Source organism: Babylonia areolata, chromosome 20 (genome assembly GCF_041734735.1).
Source record: "Babylonia areolata isolate BAREFJ2019XMU chromosome 20, ASM4173473v1, whole genome shotgun sequence".
Lineage (NCBI taxonomy): Eukaryota > Metazoa > Mollusca > Gastropoda > Neogastropoda > Buccinidae > Babylonia > Babylonia areolata.
The window spans coordinates 10,669,927-10,694,172 of record NC_134895.1 but is presented as its reverse complement, the minus strand read 5'-3'; the positions used below and the strand labels follow the sequence as shown (position 1 = coordinate 10,694,172).

Genomic DNA, 24,246 nt, shown 5'->3' with positions numbered 1-24,246 from the left:
ATTTATGTGTGTGTGTTTTTTTGTGTGTGTGTGTGTTTGCGTGAATGAAGCTTCTGACTGAATGACACAGGAAAAGAATGATTAGTGCCTGCAGGCAGCTATCAGTAAGCTCTACCCAGGTAGGCAGCTTCTTGTGCAAATGATTCCATTTTTGTAAAACACTTACAGCCTGGTCTCTGACCATGGACAGGCACTACATGATTATAATAATAATGAAAATAATAATAATAATAATGATGATAATAATAATGATAAAGGGGTGAGGGAAGGATGCATTCATTTTTACTAGCTGAGGAACTCAGAACAGAGGATGGTTTAAGTGCAGAGGCGTCTGTCCCATTACAATAGAGGCGAAAGTATGCACAAAAGGCAAACCTTCTTAAATACTGTTCACCTCATATTGTCAAAACACAGCTTTGTTGGAAGTAATGCTTTATACACAAATACTGCTAGTCCTTTCATCACATATTCATTTGAATTTGACATTGAAAGAGTAAACCTGAAAAATGACGGCTGATGATGGAATTCTTAAAGAATTAATTCATCTCTCTAAGGGTTTTATGATCAGCAGTAGGTATCCGTCGGTCTCGGGAGACTGTGTAGTTGTGCTCGCGGTGATGTTTCTGGTGCAGCGTTGGTTGTGGCTCAACAGGCCTGTTCAGGAATGAAGTCTGATGCACTAAGGGTTTTACGATTAGAGCAAATCAGAAGAAAACGGATCTAGATTTCAGTGCAGTTGTGTGTGTGTGTGTGTGTGTGTGTGTGTGTGTTCAAACTGGGCAGTTATGACTACCCTCATCAGTCACCACCTGCTGGTTGAGGAGACTGTAAGATGAGGTCAGTGTGTGGAGGAGACCCCCAAAAAAATCAAAACACAACACACTGTGGAGGAACCAAAATGGGAATCAAAATCAGAATAACTTTTCTATTTTGGTAGAGAAATTAAGTGGACTTACTGAATGTAGGTTAAACAGAATCATAGGAGGGAAAAGCGGGTTGGTTCTTGTTTCGTCACAGTCTTCTTCACACTCCTCATCCTTCATTCTCTACATCATCGTTGTTGTCGTTTGTCCATCTTGTCATAACTACCATTATTGTCTGTCGTCTTGATTTCAAGGGGAATATCTTTAAAATACAATGTTAAATGTGAGTGGCAGTCCTTAAAAACAGCAAACTGTCACAAACGTCTAGTGCCTGTACCTTGCTCACCACCACTGCTGAATGAATAGTACATTACAACAATATTGCACACACTCCCAAACAAAATCACAACCACCAACCTTTCAAACAAATCCATGACAGCTCTCGATACACTTTCACAAATCTCAGTGAAAACTAACAAGTAAGACAGAGCATAGACATTAAAAAAAAAAGCACAAATATAGAGTGTTCACCATAGTGGCTGTCCCTTGTGAAGCACCACACAGTGTTTTCCAGTTGTGTGATTTCCATACTACTCTCAGGCTCAAGATGCTGGAAGATGCTTGAGAGTGATCAAATGAAGTTAAGAATAAGAATAACTTTATTATCTCCAACTGGAGAAATTTGGTCAGGTGCATTATCACAACATAGACAAGTAAACAACATGGGGAACATAAATGTTAAAGTCAACAACAGCTTTTACGAATATTACGAAGACACAAATGTAAAAAATATCACATAACCATTTCATACATACATCCACACACTGCATGTAATAACTGGTATTCTTAATGTAAAAACAGAAAGAATTAAGAAACATTATTTTGAATATAATTATAAGCATAGCCTACTATATTGCACATTGATTATAATAGACAGATAAGATAAGAATAGAGATCAATTGCAGAAAACCACAACCAGATAATCAGCACACACCCGCACCTACCTACCCCACACACGCGGTTTACTTGATTAAACAAGAGTAATAAACATATATTCTCAAATAAAATCATTTCACATATATTATCAACCTTCTACTCAAAAATCCTCTGAAGAATCCTTCGAGTCTTCTGGCCCAATGCCGTCTCCAGTCAACACCTAATCACCCAGTACAATCAAGAGAACAACGTGGATCATCATCATGAGAAGGTGGTGGCAATGGATTGGGCATGTCATGCTATGGAGAGCAGTGTAACATCATCATCCAGACAGCCCTTCACTGGCTGCCAGACGGTAGATGCAAGAGGGGAAGGTGCAGAGCAGTCAAAGATGAACACAAGACCCTGATGCACACCTTGGGCACCATTCAGAGACTGGCCCAAAACAGGGGTGGTTTCTTCCTTGGGCACCATTCAGAGACTGGCCCAAAACAGTGGTGGTTTCTTCCTTGGGCACCATTCAGAGACTGGCCCAAAACAGGGGTGGTTTCTTCCTTGGGCACCATTCAGAGACTGGCCCAAAACAGTGGTGGTTTCTTCCTTGGGCACCATTCAGAGACTGGCCCAAAACAGTGGTGGTTTCTTCCTTGGGCACCATTCAGAACCTGGCCCAAAACAGGGGTGGTTTCTTCCTTGGGCACCATTCAGAGACTGGCCCAAAACAGGGGTGGTTTCTTCCTTGGGTACCATTCAGAGACTGGCCCAAAACAGTGGTGGCTTCTTCCTTGGGCACCATTCAGAGACTGGCCCAAAACAGTGGTGGCTTCTTCCTTGGGCACCATTCAGAGACTGGCCCAAAACAGTGGTGGCTTCTTCCTTGGGCACCATTCAGAGACTGGCCCAAAACAGTGGTGGCTTCTTCCTTGGGCACCATTCAGAGACTGGCCCAAAACAGGGGTGGTTTCTTCCTTGGCCACCATTCAGAGACTGGCCCAAAACAGTGATGGTTTCTTCCTTGGGTACCATTCAGAGACTGGCCCAAAACAGTGGTGGTTTCTTCCTTGGGCACCATTCAGAGACTGGCCCAAAACAGGGGTGGTTTCTTTCTTGGGCACCATTCAGAGACTGGCCCAAAACAGTGGTGGTTTCTTCCTTGGCCACCATTCAGAGACTGGCCCAAAACAGTGGTGGTTTCTTCCTTGGGCACCATTCAGAGACTGGCCCAAAACAGTGGTGGTTTCTTCCTTGGGCACCATTCAGAGACTGGCCCAAAACAGTGGTGGCTTCTTCCTTGGGCACCATTCAGAGACTGGCCCAAAACAGTGGTGGCTTCTTCCTTGGGCACCATTCAGAGACTGGCCCAAAACAGGGGTGGTTTCTTCCTTGGGCACCATTCAGAGACTGGCCCAAAACAGGGGTGGTTTCTTCCTTGGGCACCATTCAGAGACTGGCCCAAAACAGGGGTGGTTTCTTCCTTGGGCACCATTCAGAGACTGGCCCAAAACAGTGATGGTTTCTTCCTTGGGTACCATTCAGAGACTGGCCCAAAACAGTGGTGGCTTCTTCCTTGGGCACCATTCAGAGACTGGCCCAAAACAGTGGTGGCTTCTTCCTTGGGCACCATTCAGAGACTGGCCCAAAACAGTGGTGGCTTCTTCCTTGGGCACCATTCAGAGACTGGCCCAAAACAGGGGTGGTTTCTTCCTTGGGCACCATTCAGAGACTGGCCCAAAACAGTGGTGGTTTCTTCCTTGGGCACCATTCAGAGACTGGCCCAAAACAGGGGTGGTTTCTTCCTTGGGCACCATTCAGAGACTGGCCCAAAACAGGGGTGGTTTCTTCCTTGGGCACCATTCAGAGACTGGCCCAAAACAGTGGTGGTTTCTTCATTTCTGCCCAGTATGCCAGAAGATATACATGCCAGTATGTATAGTGAGTACTGTGGAAGAGGTGGGGGTTTTTTTTTTTAGGTCTTGAATTCAGCAACATTACTAGAGTTTGTGGTTTTCAGAACCAACAGAGGGCGAGGAGGAAAGCAAGGAAGACTCCAACCCGCCACCAGAGGGCAGTGCGTCAGCGACGGGGAGAGGGGATAAGGGTTCTGTCAGTGACCCTGCCAATGAACAGGACCAGCTGCAGCAAAGGTAAGACAGAGGAAGGTAAGAATCTCGGTGACGGCGCCTAGTGGATGAAGGGTGGAGATTTTCCTGATCTCCCAGGTCAACATATGTGCAGAGCTGCTAGTGCCTAAACCCCCTTTGTGTATATACACATGCAGAAGATCAAATATGCACATTAAAGATCCTGTAATCCATGTCAGCGTTTGGTGGGTAATGGAAACAAGAACATACCCAGCATGCACACCCCCAAAAATGGAGTATGGCTGCCTACATGGTGGGGTAAATAAACAAAATGGTCTATACATGTAAAATGTTACATGTCTCTCTGAGTGAGTGTGCGTGTGCGTGCCTGAAATTGATTGATTGATTGATATGGATACTTGATTGATTGATTGATATGGATACTTATATAGCGCCTATCCTCGGTCGGAGACCAAGCTCTGAGCGCTTTACAAACACGGGGTCATTTGCACAACAGGCTGCCTACCTGGGTGGAGCCGACTGATGGCTGCCACTGGGCGCTCATCATTCGTTTCCTGTGTCATTCAATTAGATTTCAGGCACACACACATACACACTCAGACAGACATGTAATATTTTACGTGTATGACTGTTTTTATTTATCTACCCCACCATTTAGGCAGCCATACTCCATTTTCGGGGGTGTGCATGCTGGGTATGTTCTTGTTTCCATAACCCACCGAACGCTGACATGGATTGAAGGATCTTTAACATGTGTATTTGATCTTCTGCGTGCGTATACACACAAAGGGGGTTCAGGCACTATCAGGTCTGCACATATGTTGACCTGGGAGATTGTAAAAATCTCCACCCTTCACCCACCAGGTGCCATTACCGAGATTCAAACTCGGGACCCTCAGATTGAAAGTCCAACACTTTAACCACTCGGCTATTCTGCCCATCCCAGTGCCAACTGCCCTAAAGCCCTCTTGGTCCAAAGAGTGGGGATGTAACTTGGGCAAGACACTCTCCACTATAATCAAATTTTAGCCCAGATAGTTGGGACAGCAGTTGCCTCCTCTGCTGTTCTACTGGTCTTAGACGGATATGACTGACTATCATACACCAGCATGTGCAATATTGGCCTTGGCGCAGGGAGATTACACATAGAAACCTGTGCAGAATTTTTTTTTTTTTTTTTTTTAATATATAGTTGGGAAACAACACCACAGGGTAAGTGCTGTAGAAATGCACATTATTGTTATTGTGGTAGTAGGCTTCCATCAGTCTCTGGAGACGATGGAGTTGTGCTGGGGGTGATTTTTTTTTTCTGGGGCAGCATCAGTTGTGGCTTGACAGACATATTGTAGGATTCAATGGCCGTCTCTCCCACACTATATCAGTATGTGGAGTCTGATACTGGTCTGTTTTGGGGCCTTCCTTCATTGCCGTTTTCACTTCTAACAGTTGGGCAAGTTTCTCTTTAAACTGTTATCATTAGTATTACTGTTTTTGACTCACTTGTGTGAACAAAGTGAGTCTGTGTTTTAACCCGGTGTTCGGTTGTCTGTGTGTGTGTCTGTGTGTCCATGGTAAACTTTAACATTACATTTTCTCTGCAAATACTTTGTCAGCTGACACCAAATTAGGCATAAAAATAGGAAAAATTCAGTTCTTTCCAATCATCTTCTTTAAAACAATATTGCACCTCTGGGATGGGCACAAAAAACAAAACAAAAATGAAGCCTAATTATATGCAAACTGCATTTACTGTTATATTTATATTTTTTGTATTCTCTAAACTTGGCACTTTGATCTGATATTCTGACCCAACAACAAGAGCAGTCATTATTATCATTTTTTGTTCAAACATAAACTTCTTTTGCTAAGCATGGAAGTTTTATTTATTTTGCAAATGTTTTGGTGCAGATAGTAAAAAAGGGAAAGTACTCTGTAATTAATGCTAGGGGACTTAATTCGAATCTGGTTAGGACTTTTTTTTTCTTTTCTTTTTTAACGCGAAGCTTTATAATAACAAATTCAGAACACATTTTAACGATTAGATTTTTTTTTAAGTGTATCACAAGTGAGTCTTGAAGGCCTTGCCTCTCTTGTTATTACTTTATTATTATCATTATTGTTGTTGTTATATATCATTACCATGATGATGATGCTGTGGTTGTGCAGACTGGTATCGTTCCAAGACAGCTGGCCCAAGATGGACAAGTGGTTCACGCGGTTCGGCACCCTGAAGAAGGTGGACGCGGGGGACCAGCCCGGCGCTGTCTTCCTGGAGGTGGAGAAGATCATGGAAGACACTGTGGCCAGGGTACGTAACGCCCCACCCCCACCCCCACCCCTTATAGCCGCGTGTCCTTCTATCGTGTTCTCGTCATGTTTCACATGTTATATCACTTTCTATCACATACTTCCTGTTGGTGTGTCATTTCATCCTGTTTCCGTCATTTTACTGTGTGTCTGTGTGCCGTTTTATCATGTTCCCGTTGTTTTACACCTTTCTTCTCGTCTGTGTGCCGTTTTATCATGTTCCCATCGTTTTACACCCCTCCTCACGTCTGTGTGTCATTTTATCATGGTCCAGTCATTTTACACCCGCCAAACGTCTGTGTGTTATTTTTTCATGTTCCCGTCATTTTACACTCCTCCTTGTGTCTGTGTGTCGTTTTATCATGTTCCCGTCATTTTACACCCCTCCTCATGTCTGTCGTTTGATCACGAGCCAGTCATTTTACACCCCCCATATTCCTGTCATTTTACACCCCTCCTCACGTCTGTGTGTCGTTTCATCATGATCCTGTCATTTTACACCCCTCATATTCCTGTCATTTTGCATCCCTCTTCACGTCTGTGTGTCGTTTCATCATGTTCTAGTCATTTTACACCCCTCTTCACGTCTGTGTGTCGTTTCATCTTGTTGTTCCAGTCATTTTACACCCCTCTTCACGTCTGTGTGTCGTTTCATCATGTTCCAGTCATTTTACACCCCTCTTCACGTCTGTGTGTCGTTTCATCATGTTCTAGTCATTTTACACCCCTCTTCATGTCTGTGTGTCGTTTCATCATGTTCCAGTCATTTTACACCCCTCCTCTTGTCTGTGTGTCGTTTCATCATGTTCCAGTCATTTTACACCCCTCCTCATGTCTGTGTGTCGTTTCATCACAATCCAGTCATTTTACACCCCTCTTCACGTCTGTGTGTCGTTTCATCATGATCCCATCATTTTACACCCCTCCTCATGTCTGTGTGTCGTTTCATCATGATCCCGTCATTTTACACCCCTCCTCCTGTCTGTGTGTCGTTTCATAATGTTCCCCTCCCTGCCCCTGCCCTGCCTGCTGGTGTTCCATGCCCCACCTGTAGCCGGTATGTGTGCTTCAGACTTTGGGCTCTGGAGCGACGTGTGTGTCCACCGATGACATTCCGCTGATGATGGCACAACGCATTGTCATCTTCAGTTCCTGAGAGACAAGCAGGAATGTTTGAAAGAATATGTGTGTATAAGAAATAGAACAGAACATTTTATTGTCCTAAAGGTTTATAAGACACAATGAAACATAAACATGAGCATGTTATGGAAAGAAACATTCATGAACCTCTCTCCCCCTCCTCGTCACCACCTCATTGAAATGAATGTTCCCTTTTCCCTTTCACTCTCAAATTTTTTACCCAGAGGGTTTCAACAGGGGAGTATGACGAGGATCTTCCCCCATTGACAGTATTTTCATGAAGCAGCCAGCGGTTTACCTTGTGTTATCTATATGTATATATATATATATATATATATATATATATATATATATATTGATGTGTGCGGGTGTGTGTGTTCGTAATTCAGAATCATTATTTTACAGATTCTTGGGAAGGACTTGGAAAGCTCTTTACCGCTGGAACTGACAGAGGGTGCTGCAGAAAAGGCTGAGGACACACCTGAAGCTGTGTGTATCATTTTGAATTCAATAAAAACAAGATGAAAAAAAATATGTATATATTTACATAGCACTGAATCTAATGCACAGACAAACCAAAGTGCATTCACTCACAACTTCCACAACACGTGCATGACTCTGAACCACAGGGACGGAGGACAAAACTCGCGAATATATGTAGGCTGAAGGCTGGAGAAACTATGGGCAGAAAGAGGGAGGGTGAAGGAAGAGCTGTTCCTCATGTCCATGTGTCGTTTCATCGCGATCCCATCATTTTACACCCCTCCTCACGTCTGTGTGTCGTTTATCATGTTCCAGTCATTTTATGCCGAATATATGTAGGCTGGAGACCGGAGAAACTATGGGCAGAAAGAGGGAGGGTGAAGGAAGAGCTGTTCTGGAAATAGAGAGTTTTTAAGGTCAGACTTGAAAGAGCTGAGTGCAGGGATTTGATGGAGTGAAAGAGGGAGATGCTTCCAAGTGTAAGGTCCAGGGCTGGGTTGCAAGAGGCGATCTTTACAGCGCTAAGTTTGCTTAGGGTTAAGAATGTTCCTAAGTATATGGAGTTTACCATGAAGTCAGGAACAGTCTTAACGATAAGCAGATTTTGCTTCGGGTTAAGAATGTTCCTAAGTTTATGGAGCTTACTGTGGAGTTAGGAACATTCTTGACAATAAGCAAACTCAGTGCTTCTAAGTTCGCCCCAGAGACAGAAAAAGAGTGACAGTCAACAGTGGAGTGTTTGACCCTTGGAAGCATTTCATGGTGTTGCTGTTTACACATATTGTTTCATGAAGAATTGGATTTGTGCTTATATTTTTGTCCGTCCTGAATCGTTTCTTCTCCAGCCTGGTAGTCTTCTGCAAGGTCTTGAAGGTAGATGGCTTCCTTGCTTCAAGTGTGTGTGTGTGTGTGTTTGTGTGGTCTCCATGTTGTGTGTGTGTTTTGGTGTGTGGGCATTTGTGAGTGTGTTTTGGTGTGTGTGTGTGTTGGTGTGTGTGTGCATATGTGTGTATGGGGTTTTTTGTTGTTTTTTTTGGTGTGTGTGTGTGCATGTATGTGCATGTGTGTATGTATGTGTTGTATGTGTCTGTGCTATGTGCATCTGTGTGTGTAATTGTGTGAGTGTATGTATGTTTGTTGTTGCTTTGTATGTGTTTGTGTGTATGTGTGCTTGTGTGTAGGTGTTACGTGTGTTTATGTGTGCATGAGTGGAGCTTTTTTTGTGTGTGTGTATATGTGTGTGCATGCATGTGTGTGTGTGTGTTGTGTATATGTGTGTGTGTGTGTAGGTATGTGAGTGAGTATGTGTTTTTCTGCCAGCAAAACAGCAGGGTGGATGTGACTTTCTGAATATGAAGACAGATCACCAGTGTGACCAAGGTGTCTGTGCTGTGTGCTGTGTGCAGGTGACAGGCGAGGCAGCCCCAGAGGCCCCCAAGGAACCCTCAGCATCTGCCGGGGCTCCCGACGCCAAGGTCCCTGGACCCTCCAGATCAGGCAGTGCTGCTGGTGAGGACTTTTTTTGGGGGGATGACGGTTGGGGTGATGGAGGGAGCGGGGGAGAGATGGAAGTGGGGAGAAGGAGTAAGGGAGGGGGCATGGGGGAGGGAAGGGAGAGTGGGAAGAGGGGCAGAATGAGGAAGGGATGGGGGGGAGGAACAAAAGGAACGAAAATCCTGTTTTTCCAGGGTACTGAGATAGATAAGTACAATAACAAGAACGCTTTTTTTTTCTTTTTTTTTTCTACCACCCAGCCCTGAGGTACAACATCAAGAAAGAAAATTGTAAGGGATTTAAAAAAAATATTTAAAAAAAAAAGAAAATGGAGATAGTGAGTAGAGAGGGAGCAGAAGACAGACAAGACAGACAGAAGAGAAGAGAAAAGAGGAAAAACAATGGGGAGCCGTGGTGGTGGGAAGGGTGGGGGGCGGGGGGGTAGGGTGTTTTTTCGGGGGGGGGGGGGGGGGGGGTTGTTTTCCTGATTTTCATGTATTCTCAGTTATTCTGTTGTGGAGATCGTCGCTGAAGAGTTGCGGACCGAGGACCACCCCAGAGCAGCAGTGGATGGTGATTCAGAGCACACTTTGATGAGCAGGACCGACAGGACTGTTTTGACGTTTGAGTGAAACAATTTTTTTTTTCATTTTTGTTGTTGTTTTGTTGGGGTTTTTGTTGTTCTAGCTTAGACTGGAGCTGAGATTCTATAATTCAGAATGTTCTCTTGCACACACACACACCTCTGCCAGCTGTGAAACTTCGCAACTGAAGGCCACACAGGAGAGCAAAAATAGGAGCCTTTGACACCAAATGTCTACACAGAATCTGTGGCATTAGATGGAATGGTTTTATTGCGATCAAATAAAGAGGTCATAAAAACACATACACAAAAAAAACACACACAAAAAACACACACACACACACACACACACACACACACACACAAATATACAAATACACAAATAAACACACACGCACACGCACATGCACACGCACATACACACAGGCACACACACATGCACACACACACACACACACACACACACGAACTTGACCTGTCACCACTTCTGTGCAGGATCCCCCAAAAGACCGGCATCACGATCGTCGTCCAAGGAAGGCAAGGACTCGGGACGTGTGACACCCAAAGACAGTGCCAAGAAGTCCGAGGGCAGGAAGAGCAGCAGAGGTGAACTAGAGTTGTGTGTCTGTAAAACACAGTTGTTACACACAACACGTGCATGCGCACATGCACACACGACACACACACACGTGCGCGTGCATACACATACACACACACACACACCCACACCATGTATGCATGCATGCATGCATGTACACACTGTCACGCTTACACTCTCACCCTCACTCTTACTATCATACTCGTGCTTACAAACTCACCCACACATTCACACACACACTCTCTGTCTCCATATATCTCTCTCATGCTCTCTCTTTCTCTCTCTCTCTCTCACACACACACACACATGCTCTTGTATTTGCTCACACATGCATCGAGTCATGTCCATGCACACAAGAACATTCACTCCTACTCTTGTCAGACATGGCTGAAATGGTTTCATTCCGCTGTATATTGTTGCAGTTTGTTACTGATTCACTGTCAAAATTATCACATGAGACTCAAACACTTAGTTCACATTTATTTGGAAAGCAAATACACTTTGACGGGTGCAATAGCCAAGTGGTTTAAGCAATGGACTTTCAATTTGAGGGTCCCGGGTTCGAATCACGGTAACGGCGCCTGGTGGGTAAAGGGTGGAGATTTTTCCGATCTCCCAGGTCAACATACGTGCAGACCTGCTAGTGCCTGAACCCCCTTCATGTGTATATGCACGCAGAAGATAAAATACGCACGTTAAAGATCCTGTAACCCATGTCAGTGTTTGGTGGGTTATGGAGACACGAAAATACCTAGCATGCATGAACCATGACGGAGTCATCAGCAAGTCGATGTTGGTCATGTAATGGAAAGAAGAAGAGAAAAGAAAGAAAAAAAGAAGAAAAGGTGGTGCAGCACTGTGATGATGCGCTCTCCCTGCAGAGAGCATCCAGAATTTCCCACAGAGAAATTTGTTAAGTAAAAAAAAAAGTAATGCAATGAATAACAATACAAAATACCTATGTTTTGTTCATGTCTTCAGAATCGTCAGCCAAGGACGGGAAGAAATCTTCGAAGCAAGAGCTGTCAGCTCCAGAGCCAGGAGTGGAGCCCGAAGAGCCGGCAGGGCCCAGAACTCCGCAGCCTGGAGACGAGGAGTGGGACTTTGTGGACCTGGATCTGGACCAGGTGAGTCAGCACAGGGTCAGGGTTTCTTCTTCTTCTTCTTCTTCTTTGTTTGTGGGCTGCAACTCCCACATTCACTCGAACATACACAAGTGGGCTTTTACGTGTATGATCGTTTTTACCCTGCCATATAGGCAGCCATACTCCATTTTCGGGGGTCTGCATGATGGGTATGTTCTTGTTTTCATAACACTGACATGGGTTATAGGAGCTTTAACATATGTATTTTATCTTCTGCTTCAGGCACAAGCAGGTCTGCACATATGTTGACCTGGGAGATTGGAAAAATCTCCACCTTTTACCCACAGGCGCCATTACAGAGATTTGAACCCCAGACCCTCAAATTGAAAGTCCAACACTTTAACCACTCAGCTATTGTGCCCGTCAGTGAGGGTTTCTGATTGGTGGACATCTCCTTGGGTCTGGGTTCTGATTAGTGGATATCTTCCTTGATCAGGGTACTAATTGGTGGATATCTTCTAGGGTCACAGTTCTGATTGGTGGATATCTTCCTGGGTCACAGTTCTGATTGGTGGATATCTTCCTGGGTCACAGTTCTGATTGGTGCATTTTTTCCTTGTTCAGTATTCTGATTTGTGGATATTTTCCTGGGTCATGGTTCTGATTGGTGGATATTTTCCAGGGTCAGGGTTCTGTTTGATGGATATCTTCCAGGGTCAGGCTTCTGATTGGTGGATATCTTCCTTGATCAGTGTTCCAATTGGTGGAGATTCTTCTGGGTCAGGGTTCTGATTGGTGGATATCTTTCCTGGGTCAGGCTTCTGTTGGTGGATATCTTCCTTGGTCAGGGTGGATTTCTTCTTGGGTCAGGCTTCTGATTGGTGGATATCCTCCTAATTCTGGGTTCTGATTGGTGGATATCTCCCAGGGTCAGGCTTCTCATTGGTGGATACCTTTCCTGGTTCAGGATTCTGATTGGTGGATATCTTCCTTGGTCAGGGTTCTCATTGGTGGATATCTTTCCTGGGTCAGAGTTCTCATTGGTGGGTATCTTTCCTGGGTCGGGGTTCTCATTGGTGGATATCTTTCCTGGGTCAGAGTTCTCATTGGTGGGTATCTTCCTTGGTCAGGGTTCTCATTGGTGGATATCTTTCCTGGGTCAGAGTTCTCATTGGTGGGTATCTTTCCTGGGTCGGGGTTCTCATTGGTGGATATCTTCCTCAGTCAGGGTTCTCATTGGTGGATATCTTTCTCGGTCAGGGTTCTCATTGGTGGATATCTTTCCTGGTCAGGGTTCTCATTGGTGGATAATATCTTCCTGGGTCAGAGTTCTGATTGGTCCTGGGTCAGGCTTCTGATTGGTGTATACCTTTCCTGGGTCAGGGTTCTGATTGGTGTCTATCTTCTAGGGTCAAGGTTCTGATTGGTCAATGTTTTCCTGGGTCAGCTAAATATAACTAGAATTTTGCACATAAATTCATTTGAAACATTTCCCAGGAACCACTATGAACAGTGTGGCACTGTTTTAGTTGATGATGTGTGATGATGTTGAAAATGATGGACGTTGTGTAATATTGGAAGGGAGGCACTGTTTCAGGTTTAAAAATTGATGATGTGTGATGTTAAAAGTGAGATAGGTTGGGTGACATTGGAAAAGAGGCACTATTTCAGGTTTGAAAATTGATGATGTGTGATGTTGAAAGTGAGGTGTATTGGGTGACATCAGAAGGGTGGCACAGTTTCAGGGATAAAAGTCAATTATGTTTAACGACTTCAAAATCTAGGGCTGTTGGGTGGCACCTTGTTCCAGGCCCTGGCTTACATCCTGTCCGGTCAGTGGGACGGGGTGGAGACTACCTATGTGGCCAGCTGTAAGTACGTCTTCCGACAAGTCCGACAGGAGCGTGAAAAAATCTACCGATACTTTTTCCAGATCAGGTGAGGCCAGCAGCTGACATTGGTTTGTGGCTGAGAGTTTGTGGGGTTTCTTTTAGTGTATATGTTGGAAATTTGTTGATTTATTTGTTTTTGTTTTTTGTTTGTTTGTTTGTTTCTTGATAATTGACTTGCCTCGAATTCCACTTTAATGGTAAGAGAAATATATAAATCAGCGTTGAGGGTGGTTGTGCATTATTTCACAGAAAAATGAAAGTACTAAAGTACTAAAAAGTTCATTTGAAATCTGAAGACTGACGTGACAGAGAAGTGAATTTTACAGCATTTCTCAGATTTCATGGCAAACTCTGCAGGGAATAGATGTGGGCAGACAGGGTTGAGTTTGGGGTAGGAAAATGTGGGACTTGCACAAAAGCCCAGTGCATAAGTCAGAACTTGAGAACCTGACGAAGCCTTACCGTTGACAGTTGAATTAAACAAGTGAAGATGGAGCTGTAAGGCAGATGTTCATGTGATTGTCTCCTCCAACAGGAAAAAACTTTTTGTCTCCACTACCATAAAGACTTCCTGTCCTGCCAATTCTTCTGTCTGTCTTCCCCCAACAGGAAAGACTTCCTGTCTTCTTTCCGTCTGTCTCCTCAACAGGAAAGACGTCCTGTCTTCTGTTTGTCTGTCTCCCCTACAGGAAAGACTTCCTGACTTCTGTCTGTCTTCCCCCAACAAGAAAAACGTCCTGACTTCTGTCTGTCTCCCCTACAGGAAAGACTTCCTGACTTCTGTCTGTCTCCCCTACAGGAAAGACTTCCTGACTTCTGTCTGTCTCCCCAACAGGAAAGACATCCTGACTTGTCTGTCTCCCCTACAGGAAGGACTTCCTGACTTCTGTTTGTCTTCCCCCAACAAGAAAGACGTCCTGACTTCTGTCTGTCTCCCCTACAGGAAAGACTTCCTGACTTCTGTTTGTCTTCCCCCAACAAGAAAGACGTCCTGACTTCTGTCTGTCTCCCCTACAGGAAAGACATCCTGTCTTCTATATGTCTCCCCTGCAGGAAAGACATACTGTCTTCTGTCTCTCTCCCCTGCAGGAAAGACATACTGTCTTCTGTCTCTCTCCCCTACAGGAAAGACATCCTGTCTTCTATATGTCTCCCCTGCAGGAAAGACATACTGTCTTCTGTCTCTCTCCCCTACAGGAAAGACATACTGTCTTCTTTCTATCTGGCTCCCCTACAGGAAAGACTTCCTGTCTTTTTCTGTCCCTCCAAACAGGAAAGACGTCCTGTCTTCTTTCTGTCTGTCTCCCCTGCAGGAAAGACTTCCTGTCTTCTTTCTGTCTGTGTCCTCAACAGGAAAGATGTCCTGTCTTCTTTCTGTCTCCCCTACAGGAAAGACACCCTGTCTTCTGTCTGTTGCCCCTGCAGGAAAGACTTCATGTCTTTTTCTGTCCTTCCAAACAGGAAAGACATACTGTCTTCTTTCTATCTGTCTCCCCTACACGAAAGACATCCTGTCTTTTTTCTGTCTGTCTCCCCTACAGGAAAGACTTACTGTTTTCTTTCTGTTTCCCCTACAGAAAAGACGTCCTGTCTTCTGTCTCTGTCCCCTACAGGAAAGACTTCCTGTCAAACTGACTGTTCTTTCTGCCTCCCTAACAGAAAAGACGTCCTGTCTTCTTTCTGCCTGTCCTCCCAAACAGAAAAGACATCCTCTCTTCTTTATGCCTGTCCTCCCAAACAGAAAAGACATCCTCTCTTCTTTATGCCTGTTCTCCCAAACAAAAAAGACTTCTGTATTCCTTCTGTCTGTCCTCCCAAACAGAAAAGACTTCCGGTCTTCTTTCTGCCTGTCCTCCCAAACAGAAAAGATATCCTCTCTTCTTTCTGCCTGTCCTCCCAAACAGAAAAGACTTCTGGTCTTCTTTCTGCCTGTCCTCACAAACAGAAAAGATGTCCCGTCTTCTTTCTGCATGTCCTCCCAAGGCCTGACTTAGCGCGTTGGGTTACACTGCTGGTCAGGCATCTGCTTGGCAGATGTGGTGTAACATATATGGTTTTGTCCGAACGCAGTGACGCCTCCTTGAGCTACTGAAACTGAAACTGAAACTGTCCTCCCAAACAGAAAAGACTTCTGGTCTTCTTTCTGCTCCCAGTCATATTTCTGTCTCCCCTGCAGGAAAGACTTTCTGTCTTCTGTATGTCCTCCCCAACAGGAAAGACTTCCTGTCCTACCTGCGAGAGCCGGACACCAAGCAGGACTTTGTGGACCAGTGGCAGAGGGACTACAACGCCGTGCCCAACGACCTTCGCGACGATCCCCAGGTCCGTGCAGAGCTGCACCAGCGGGTGGACGACCTCCGGGAGCGGCTGTGGGGGGTGTGTGACGACCGGAAGGACCAGGCAGAGCGTGAGCTGGACACTGTGATGACCGACGGCTGGTTGGGCGACCGGCTGGGGATTCTGACCAACCAGTACATCACCATCATGCAGGTAGGAGGGGAGTTATCATCTCCTCCTTCTTCTCCTTCTCCTCCTTCTTCGTGTGTGTGTGTGAGTGTGTGTTTGTGTGCGTGTAAGTACGTACGTACATGATAATGTACCAGTTGTTCTTTTCATTGTTACTTTTAATAGACTATTCCAGTTACTATATATTCTTATTTGTCGTTCATATTATTTTATTTTATTTCGTTTTATTTCTATGTTTTGTGTCATTCTTAATTTTATGTTTTGTGTCGTTAAATGGGCAGAATTGTAAAAAGGCCTTTACTGTGCCTAATTCTTTACCCATTAAAAGATTCAATCAATCAGTCAATCTTCTTCTTCTTCCCCTTCTTCTTCTTCTTCTTCTCAGTTGACTCATTCTACTCCACGTACAGTTTAACTCATACCATGATTACTTCCCCAATGGACCAGGAATGAGTATTCTCGTTCCAACACACTATCCTAATTTCGTTCATTCTTGCTTGGTACAGTTAGCATTCTGAACTGAACCGTTTACGGATTTGGGAAGCATGGAAACGAAGCTTTGTTTGACCAGTTTAGTAGTCTTATGTAGCGCTGGTCCAGGAGTTGTAGCAGGCATGTAGCTGTGGTGTAGAGAGAGTTGGTTAGCTCTGTGGAGAGTCTTTGGAGTGCCACACAGAAGAACGGTTCACCAGATTTCTCCAGGTCTGCCGTGTGTGGTGTGTCAGAGTCTGGGTCTCTGCAAATGGTTTTTCCACATCTGTCGTTCTGCGACGTTGTCCTGTGGGCAACAAGTGCTTTGAGCACTTTGAGAAACTGGGATTTTTACTTTCTTACTCGTCCCCTCCTCTTAACTTTGAGTGGTGGTCTGGGTGCTAGCCATTTGGATGAGTGGATAAACTAAAATATCTGCATACAGGATGCACTTAACGCACATAGAAGAACCCACAGCAGCAAATGGGTTGTCCCTGACAAAATTCTGTTGAAAAACCACTTTAATAGTAAAGCGAATGTACTTGCAGACAGAAAAAAAGGGGTTCTTTCTTTCTTTCTTTCTTTCTTTCTTTCCACTACATGACTAATATCAGTTTGCCGATGACTCTGTCATGGTTCATGCATGCTGGGTATTTTCGTGTCTCTATAACCCACCAAACACTGACATGGGTTACAGGATCTTTAACGTGCGTATTTCATTTTCTGTGTGTGTGTACACAAGTAAGGGGTTCAAGCACTAGCAGGTCTGCACATATGTTGACTTGGGAGATGGGGAAGAATCTCCACCCTTTACCCACCAGGTGCCGTTACTGAGATTCAAACCCGGGACCCTCAGATTGAAAGTCCTACGTTTAAACCACTCGGCTATTGCGCATTGTGGCAATGCAGACTCCCTAGGAAGAGCAACCCATATTTCACATAGAGAAATCTGTTATGACAAAAATACATTACAGTACAATACAATACAAATACAATTATTATGCACAAAAATTAATGAATAATAGAAAACAAAAACAGGAATTAGTAGCTTATCTGTGCCCACAGCCTAATTCACACTGCAGTTGTTTCAGAGCAGTTAGGGTCATACTCGCATTGACACATGCTATAAACAGTGCAAGGACACATCAGTGTATTGTTTTTGTTGTTTTCACTTTTGCTCCATGTACTTTCTGGTTTGAGGGTTGTTGGGAGGAGGGAAGTATTGCAAGTCAAAATTTTCAAGTGTTTTATTATATGTATCAACTAAGTTCAAAGTTGGATTTTGCATATGTGGGTGAGAGCTGTTTGTGTGTGTGTGGAGGGGGTGGGGGGGGGGGGTATTAATGTGTGTGTGTTGTTGTTGTTCATCTATATGTGTGTGCATGTATTGTATCCTTGTCTGATTTTTGTGTGAAATTCTGCCATAAGTAAAAAGTGTGTTTTATCAATTGATACTGTATGACAAAAGTGAAGGAGAGGGGGAAAAAAAAAGAAAAAAAAGCTTTGTTGCCTTTGGGTGTTTAACCTGCATGTGTGTTTGTGTGTGTATGTTGTCAGGCTGAGCTGGATCGTTACCAAGACACAGTGCGGTTGCTGAAGGACTACTACAAAGGCATGGAAGGCCAGATCCCTGAAGAGCTTCAGGCCGACTATGGCAGGATTCCTCTGATGGAGGTGATGCTCACAGATTGGCTTGTCTCCACATGCCTCACCATAAGTTGTACTTAAGTGTTTGAAAACTTGAACGTTCTGCTTTGAAGCAAGCCGATCAGATGGGCAAGGTTTACCGTCCAATCAGGATGAAGGTAGAGGTCATGACCTTCTTCTGGTGAAGAAAGATGTTTATGGAACCGCTTAGGCTTTGATCTTCAAAAGCTGTCTTTTTTTTTCTTTTTCTTTTTTTTTTTTTTTTTGCATTGAATCAAGGTTACAAAGCTCCCTGAGTTTTGATTTTTGTGTGTGTTCTGATTCTGTTTGTAAACGTCTTGATATAGATTTATTTTAAATGAAAATGTGATACCTCTAACTGAAGCAAACAGGATGTTCCATGCCGAATCAGGTCAAACAATCATGTGTCCTTACTGGTTTACATATGTCATTATGTGGCACAAACTCGACTTGCTTGTGCATGGCCCACAAAGTTGTGAGGCAAGTGCATGAAGAAGGGGTGCAAGAGCAAGGGTTTGTTCTTGCTCTTTTTCTTTGAGTGATTTCAGTTGTGTGCGAACATACCTTTAGGTTTCCTTGTATTTTTTGTTCAGCTTTTAAATATGCTGCGTGTTTTGTTAAATTTTCTTCTTCTGTTTTTTTCTTCTGTTTGTTTTATTTTTTTCTTGTTTCACTCATGTGTGTGTGTGTGTTTACAGCTTCCAGTGGACAAACAAGAGAGCCCCAAGGAGGAGGACAACCAGGAGGCCGCCGTGATCCCGGGAACTCCGGAGATGGTGGACACAGAACAGCCCAGCGGGGACGGACCTGGAGAAGCTGGAGATGTCAAGGATGGGGACACCAAGGTCGACACGGACAGGACCACCGAGCCCACAGCACCACAGGAAGAGGAGGAGGCTCCCCCTCCCATCCCCCCCATACCTGTCGTCAGAATTAAGTATGTTGGCTCCCCCTCCCCTCCCCTCCCATACCTGTCGTCAGAATTAAGTATGTTGGCTCCCCCTCCTCCCCCCTATCTGTCATCAGAATTAAGTATGTTGGCTCCCCCTCCCATCCCCCCTCCCCCTATCTGTCATCAGAATTAAGTATGTTGGCTCCCCCTCTCTTCCCCCCCCCCCCTATCTGTCATCAGAATTAAGTATGTTGGCTCCCCCTCCCATCCCCCCTCCCCCCATACCTGTCGTCAGAATTAAGTATGTTGGCTCCCCCTCCCTTCCCCCCCCCCTATCTGTCATCAGAATTAAGTATGTTGGCTCCCCCTCCCATCCCCCCTCCCCCCATACCTGTCGTCAGAATTAAGTATGTTGGCTCCCCCTCCCCTCCCCCCCCCATACCTGTCGTCAGAATTAAGTATGTTGGCTCCCCCTCCCATCCCCCCCATACCTGTCGTCAGAATTAAGTATGTTGGCTCCCCCTCCCATCCCCCCCATACCTGTCGTCAGAATTAAGTATGTTGGCTCCCCCTCCCATCCCCCCCATACCTGTCGTCAGAATTAAGTATGTTGGCTCCCCCTCCCATCCCCCCTCCCCCCATACCTGTCGTCAGAATTAAGTATGTTGGCTCCCCCTCCCCTCCCCCCCCATACCTGTCATCAGAATTAAGTATGTTGGCTCCCCCTCCCATCCCCCCCATACCTGTCGTCAGAATTAAGTATGTTGGCTCCCCCTCCCATCCCCCCCATACCTGTCGTCAGAATTAAGTATATTGGCTCCCCCTCCCCTCCCCCCCCCCCCCCCCCTCTCCCCATACCTGTCGTCAGAATTAAGTATGTTGGCTCCTCGTCCCCCCCCCCAACCCCTGTCATCAGAATTATGTAGGCTCCCCCTCCCCTCCCCACCTCCCCCCTATCTGTCGTCAGAACTAAGTATGTTGGCTCCCCCTCCCCTCCCCCCCCCCCTCCCCATACCTGTCGTCAGAATTAAGTATGTTGGCTCCCCCTCCCCTCCCCCCCTATCTGTCATCAGAATTATGTTGGCTCCCCCTCCCCTCCCCCCCCTCTCCCCATATCTGTCATCAGAATTAAGTGTGTTGGCTCCACCCACCCCCCCACCCTCCCATACCTGTCATCAGAATTAAGTATGTTGGCTCCCCCTCCCCTCCCCTCCCCCCCATACCTGTCATCAGAATTAAGTATGTTGGCTCCACACACACACACACACACACACACACACACCCCTCCATACCTGTCGTCAGAATTAAGTATGTTGGCTCCACCACCACCCCTCCCCTCACCCCCCCCACCTGTCATCAGAATTAAGTATGTTGGCTCCACACACACACACACACACACACACACACCCCTCCATACCTGTCATCAGAATTAAGTATGTTGGCTCCACCACCACCCCTCCCCTCACCCCCCCCACCTGTCATCAGAATTAAGTATGTTGGCTCCCCATCCCCCACACTCACACCCCTCCATACCTGTCGTCAGAATTAAGTATGTTGGCTCCACCACCACCCCTACCCTCACCCCCCCCCCCCCACCTGTTCCACCTGTTCATCAGAATTAAGTATGTTGGCTCCCCCCACCCCAACCCCCCAATACCTGTCGTCAGAATTATGTTGGCTTCCCCCCCCTCCCACACCCCTCCATACCTGTCATAAGAATTAAGTATGTTAGCTCCCCCTCCCCTCCACCCTCCCCCCACCCCCACCCCCAACAGCAACAAAACAGTTGTTTGTAGCAAAGTCTTGTGGAAGAAAATCTAATAAGATAGTGAAACAAATACTTTTTGCCGAGAGAAAATAGGAAAAAAGTGGTGCAGTGCTGTGATGTGATGACATGCTCTCCATGTTCTGACAAAAAGTAATGCAATACAGTATGATACAATACAATACAGTTCAATCCAATGCAATGCAATGCAATGCAATACAATTCTGATCCTCACCATTGCATTACTGCACAGTCGTTGTTCAGTGAAGGAGGAAAGTGGCAGAATGGTCAAGATGATTATCTGCCTGTACAGTTTCCTTGAGGGGTTTGGGTTTGAACCCCCGTCTCGCTCTTTCTCCCAAGTTTTGACTGAAAAATCAAACTGAGTGTGTAGTCATTCAGATTAAGATGATAAACCAAGGTCATGTGTGAAGCATGCACCTGGCGCACTGAGACAGAACCCATGGCAACAAAATGTGTTGTCCTGGCAAATTTTTTTTTGAAGAAATCCACTCTCATAGGTACACAAATATCAAATATAGATATATATATGTATATGCATGCACTCAAGGCCATACTAGCATATTGGGCTGGTTTTGTTTGAACGCAATGGCGCCTCCTTGAGAAAACTGAAACGGAAGCGTTCCTGTCACCAGCACCGCTCAATCATCAAGCAGAAAAAAAAAAAAAAGATTCAGCCCTGACATTTCCTGTCTGCACACAGAATTCCGCTGGTCCCACGCAGCGGTGACCTCTTGGAGCTTGAGGTCACGCCCCACCCCACACAGTCGCAGCACCACAAGGGCAAGAAGGGCAAGAAAGAAACCAAGAAAGCGGAGAGAGTGGAGGTGACCGACCAAGACGAGCCCTCTGTCGTCCCTCCTCGGGACCCTGATGAGAAGTTCCTCTTTGACGCCCACCTCTTCGCTGTCCATTGCATCGCTCTGATCGTGAGTGTGCTCCGGCTGTGTGTGTTTGCCTTCTGATGTGTGTCTCTCTGTGTCTGTCAGGTTTATCTTGCGTGTTGTTTGTCTGTCGTGTTTATCTTGCGTATTGTTTGTCTGTCAGGTTTATCTTGCGTATTGTTCGTATTGTTTGTCTGTCGTGTTTATCTTGCGTATTGTTTGTCTGTCGTGTATATCTTGCGTATTGTTTGTCTGTCATGTTTATATTGTTTGTCTGTCGTGTTTATCTTGAGTATTGTTTGTCGTGTTTATCTTGCGTATTGTTTGTCTGTCGTGTTTATCTTGAGTATTGTTTGTCTGTCATGTTTATATTGTTTGTCTGTCGTGTTTATCTTGCGTATTGTTTGTCTGTCAGGTTTATCTTGCGTATTGTTTGTCTGTTGGGTTTATCTTGCGTATTGTTCGTCTGTCATGTTTATATTGTTTGTCTGTCGGGTTTATCTTGCGTATTGTTTGTTTGTCGTGTTTATCTTGAGTATTGTTTGTCTGTCGTGTTTATCTTGAGTGTCGTGTTTATCTTGAGTGGAGTGATGGCCTAGAGGTAACACGTCCGCCTAGGAAGCGAGAGAATCTGAGCGTGCTGGTTCAAATCACGGCTCAGCCGCAGATATTTTCTCCCCCTCCACTAGACCTTGAGTGGTGGTCTGGCCGCTAGTCATTCGGATGAGACAATAAACCGAGGTCCCGTGTGCAGCACACACTTAGAGCACGTAAAAGAACCCACGGCAACAAAAGGGTTCTTCCTGGCAAAATTCTGTAGAAAAATCCACGTCAATAGGAAAAACAAATAAAACTGCACGCAGGAAAAATACAAAAAAAATGGGTGGCGCTGTAGTATAGCGACGCGCTTTCCTGGGGGAGAGCAGCCCGAATTTCACACAGAGAAATCTGTTGTGATAAAAAGAAAAGAAATACAAAGTCTTGTGTATTGTTTGTCTGTCCGGTTTGTTTGTGTAAGTGATGTTCTTGTCTGCCGTGTTTATCTGCATCAGGTTTGTGTCTGTCATGATTGTCTGGATCATGTTTGTGTCAGTCATGTTTGTCTGTGTGTTGTTTGTCAGTCATATTTGTGTCTGTCTGTCATGTTTGTGTGTCTGTCAAGTTTGTGTCTGTCATGTCGTGTAAGTCATGATTGTCTGTGTCATGTGTTTGTCTGAGTTATGTTTGTGTCTGTCATGTTTGTGTAAGTCATGTCTGTGTCTGTCATGCTTGTCTGCATCATGTTTGTGTCTGTCATGTTTGTGTAAGTCATGTCCGTGTCTGTCATGCTTGTCTGCATCATGTTTGTGTCTGTCATGTTTGTGTAAGTCATGTCTGTGTCTGTCATGCTTGTCTGCATCATGTTTGTATAAGTCATGTCCGTGTCGGTCATGTTTGTCTGAGTCATGTTTGTGTCTGTCATGTTTGTCTGCATCATGTTTGTCTGAGTCATGTTTGTGTCAGTCATGTTTGTGTAAGTCATGTCCATGTCTGTCATGTTTGTCTGAGTCATGTTTGTGTCTGTCATGTTTGTCTGCATCATGTTTGTGTCAGTCATGTTTGTGTCAGTCATGTCTGTGTCTGTCATGTTTGTCTGCATCATGTTTGTGTCAGTCATGTTTGTGTAAGTCATGTCCATGTCTGTCATGTTTGTCTGAGTCATGTTTGTGTCAGTCATGTTTGTGTCAGTCATGATTGTCTGCGCCATGTTTATCTGAGTCATGTTTGTCTGAGTCATGTTTGTGTTAGTCATGTTTGTGTAAGTCATGTTTGTGTCTGTCTGTCTTGTTTGTGTAAGTCAAGTTCGTGTCTGTCATGTTCATGTCTGTCAATTTTGTGTCAGTCACATTGTATAAGTCATGATTGCCAGCACCATGCTTGTCTGGGAGACGTTTGTGTCTGTCATGTTTGTGTCAGACAAGTTTGTGTCGTGTTTGTATCAGTCTTATGTAGCTGCATCATGTTTGTGTCAGTCATGTATGTCCATGTCGTTTTTGTGTCTGTCATGTTTGTGTCTGTCATGTTTGTGTCTGTCACGTTTGTCTGTGTCATGTTTGTGTCTGTCATGTTTGTGTCTGTCACGTTTGTCTGTGTCATGTTTGTGTCTGTCATGTTTGTGTCTGTTACGTTTGTCCATGTCGTGTTTGTGTCTGTCATGTTTGTCCATGTCGTGTTTGTGTCTGTCGTGTTATTGTCTGTCATTTTTGTGTCTGTCATGTTTGTCCATGTTGTGTTTGTGTCTGTCATGTTTGCAGTGTGTGTCATGTTTTGTGTCCCGTCATTTTCGTGCATGGCTTGAACTGTGAGTGTGCAGTGATACTGTTGTTTCTGTTGTTTCTGTTTGTCTGTGTCAGTCTTGTTTCACAGTGTCATGTTTGTGTCAGTTGAGTTTGTCTTTGTCAGTCATGTGTGTCTGTGTGTCAGTCTTGTCTGTTGTTAGTCTTGTATTTCTAGTCATGTCTGTCTGTGTCGGACGTGTTTGCTCGTCACCCGTATTGTGAGTGTGCTCTGACACTGCCTTCTTATCTGTAGGTTTGTCTGCGTCAGTCTTATTTGT

General features: G+C 45.0%; 1 protein-coding gene across 3 annotated transcripts in view; it reads left to right on the top strand.

The window, feature by feature from the left end:
* LOC143295112 (sperm flagellar protein 2-like) overlaps nucleotides 1–24,246 on the top strand; it is a 92,835-nt gene that overhangs the window by 39,291 nt on the left and 29,298 nt on the right. For all 3 annotated transcript variants that reach the window (XM_076606676.1, XM_076606675.1, XM_076606674.1), the window contains 11 exons: nucleotides 3,811–3,943; nucleotides 6,068–6,209; nucleotides 7,754–7,837; nucleotides 9,238–9,340; nucleotides 10,404–10,514; nucleotides 11,488–11,633; nucleotides 13,402–13,529; nucleotides 15,697–15,973; nucleotides 17,978–18,094; nucleotides 18,787–19,025; nucleotides 21,470–21,695. In XM_076606676.1, coding sequence (XP_076462791.1) covers nucleotides 3,811–3,943; nucleotides 6,068–6,209; nucleotides 7,754–7,837; nucleotides 9,238–9,340; nucleotides 10,404–10,514; nucleotides 11,488–11,633; nucleotides 13,402–13,529; nucleotides 15,697–15,973; nucleotides 17,978–18,094; nucleotides 18,787–19,025; nucleotides 21,470–21,695 — 1,706 coding nt within the window. The remainder of the gene's footprint in view (nucleotides 1–3,810; nucleotides 3,944–6,067; nucleotides 6,210–7,753; nucleotides 7,838–9,237; nucleotides 9,341–10,403; nucleotides 10,515–11,487; nucleotides 11,634–13,401; nucleotides 13,530–15,696; nucleotides 15,974–17,977; nucleotides 18,095–18,786; nucleotides 19,026–21,469; nucleotides 21,696–24,246) is intronic.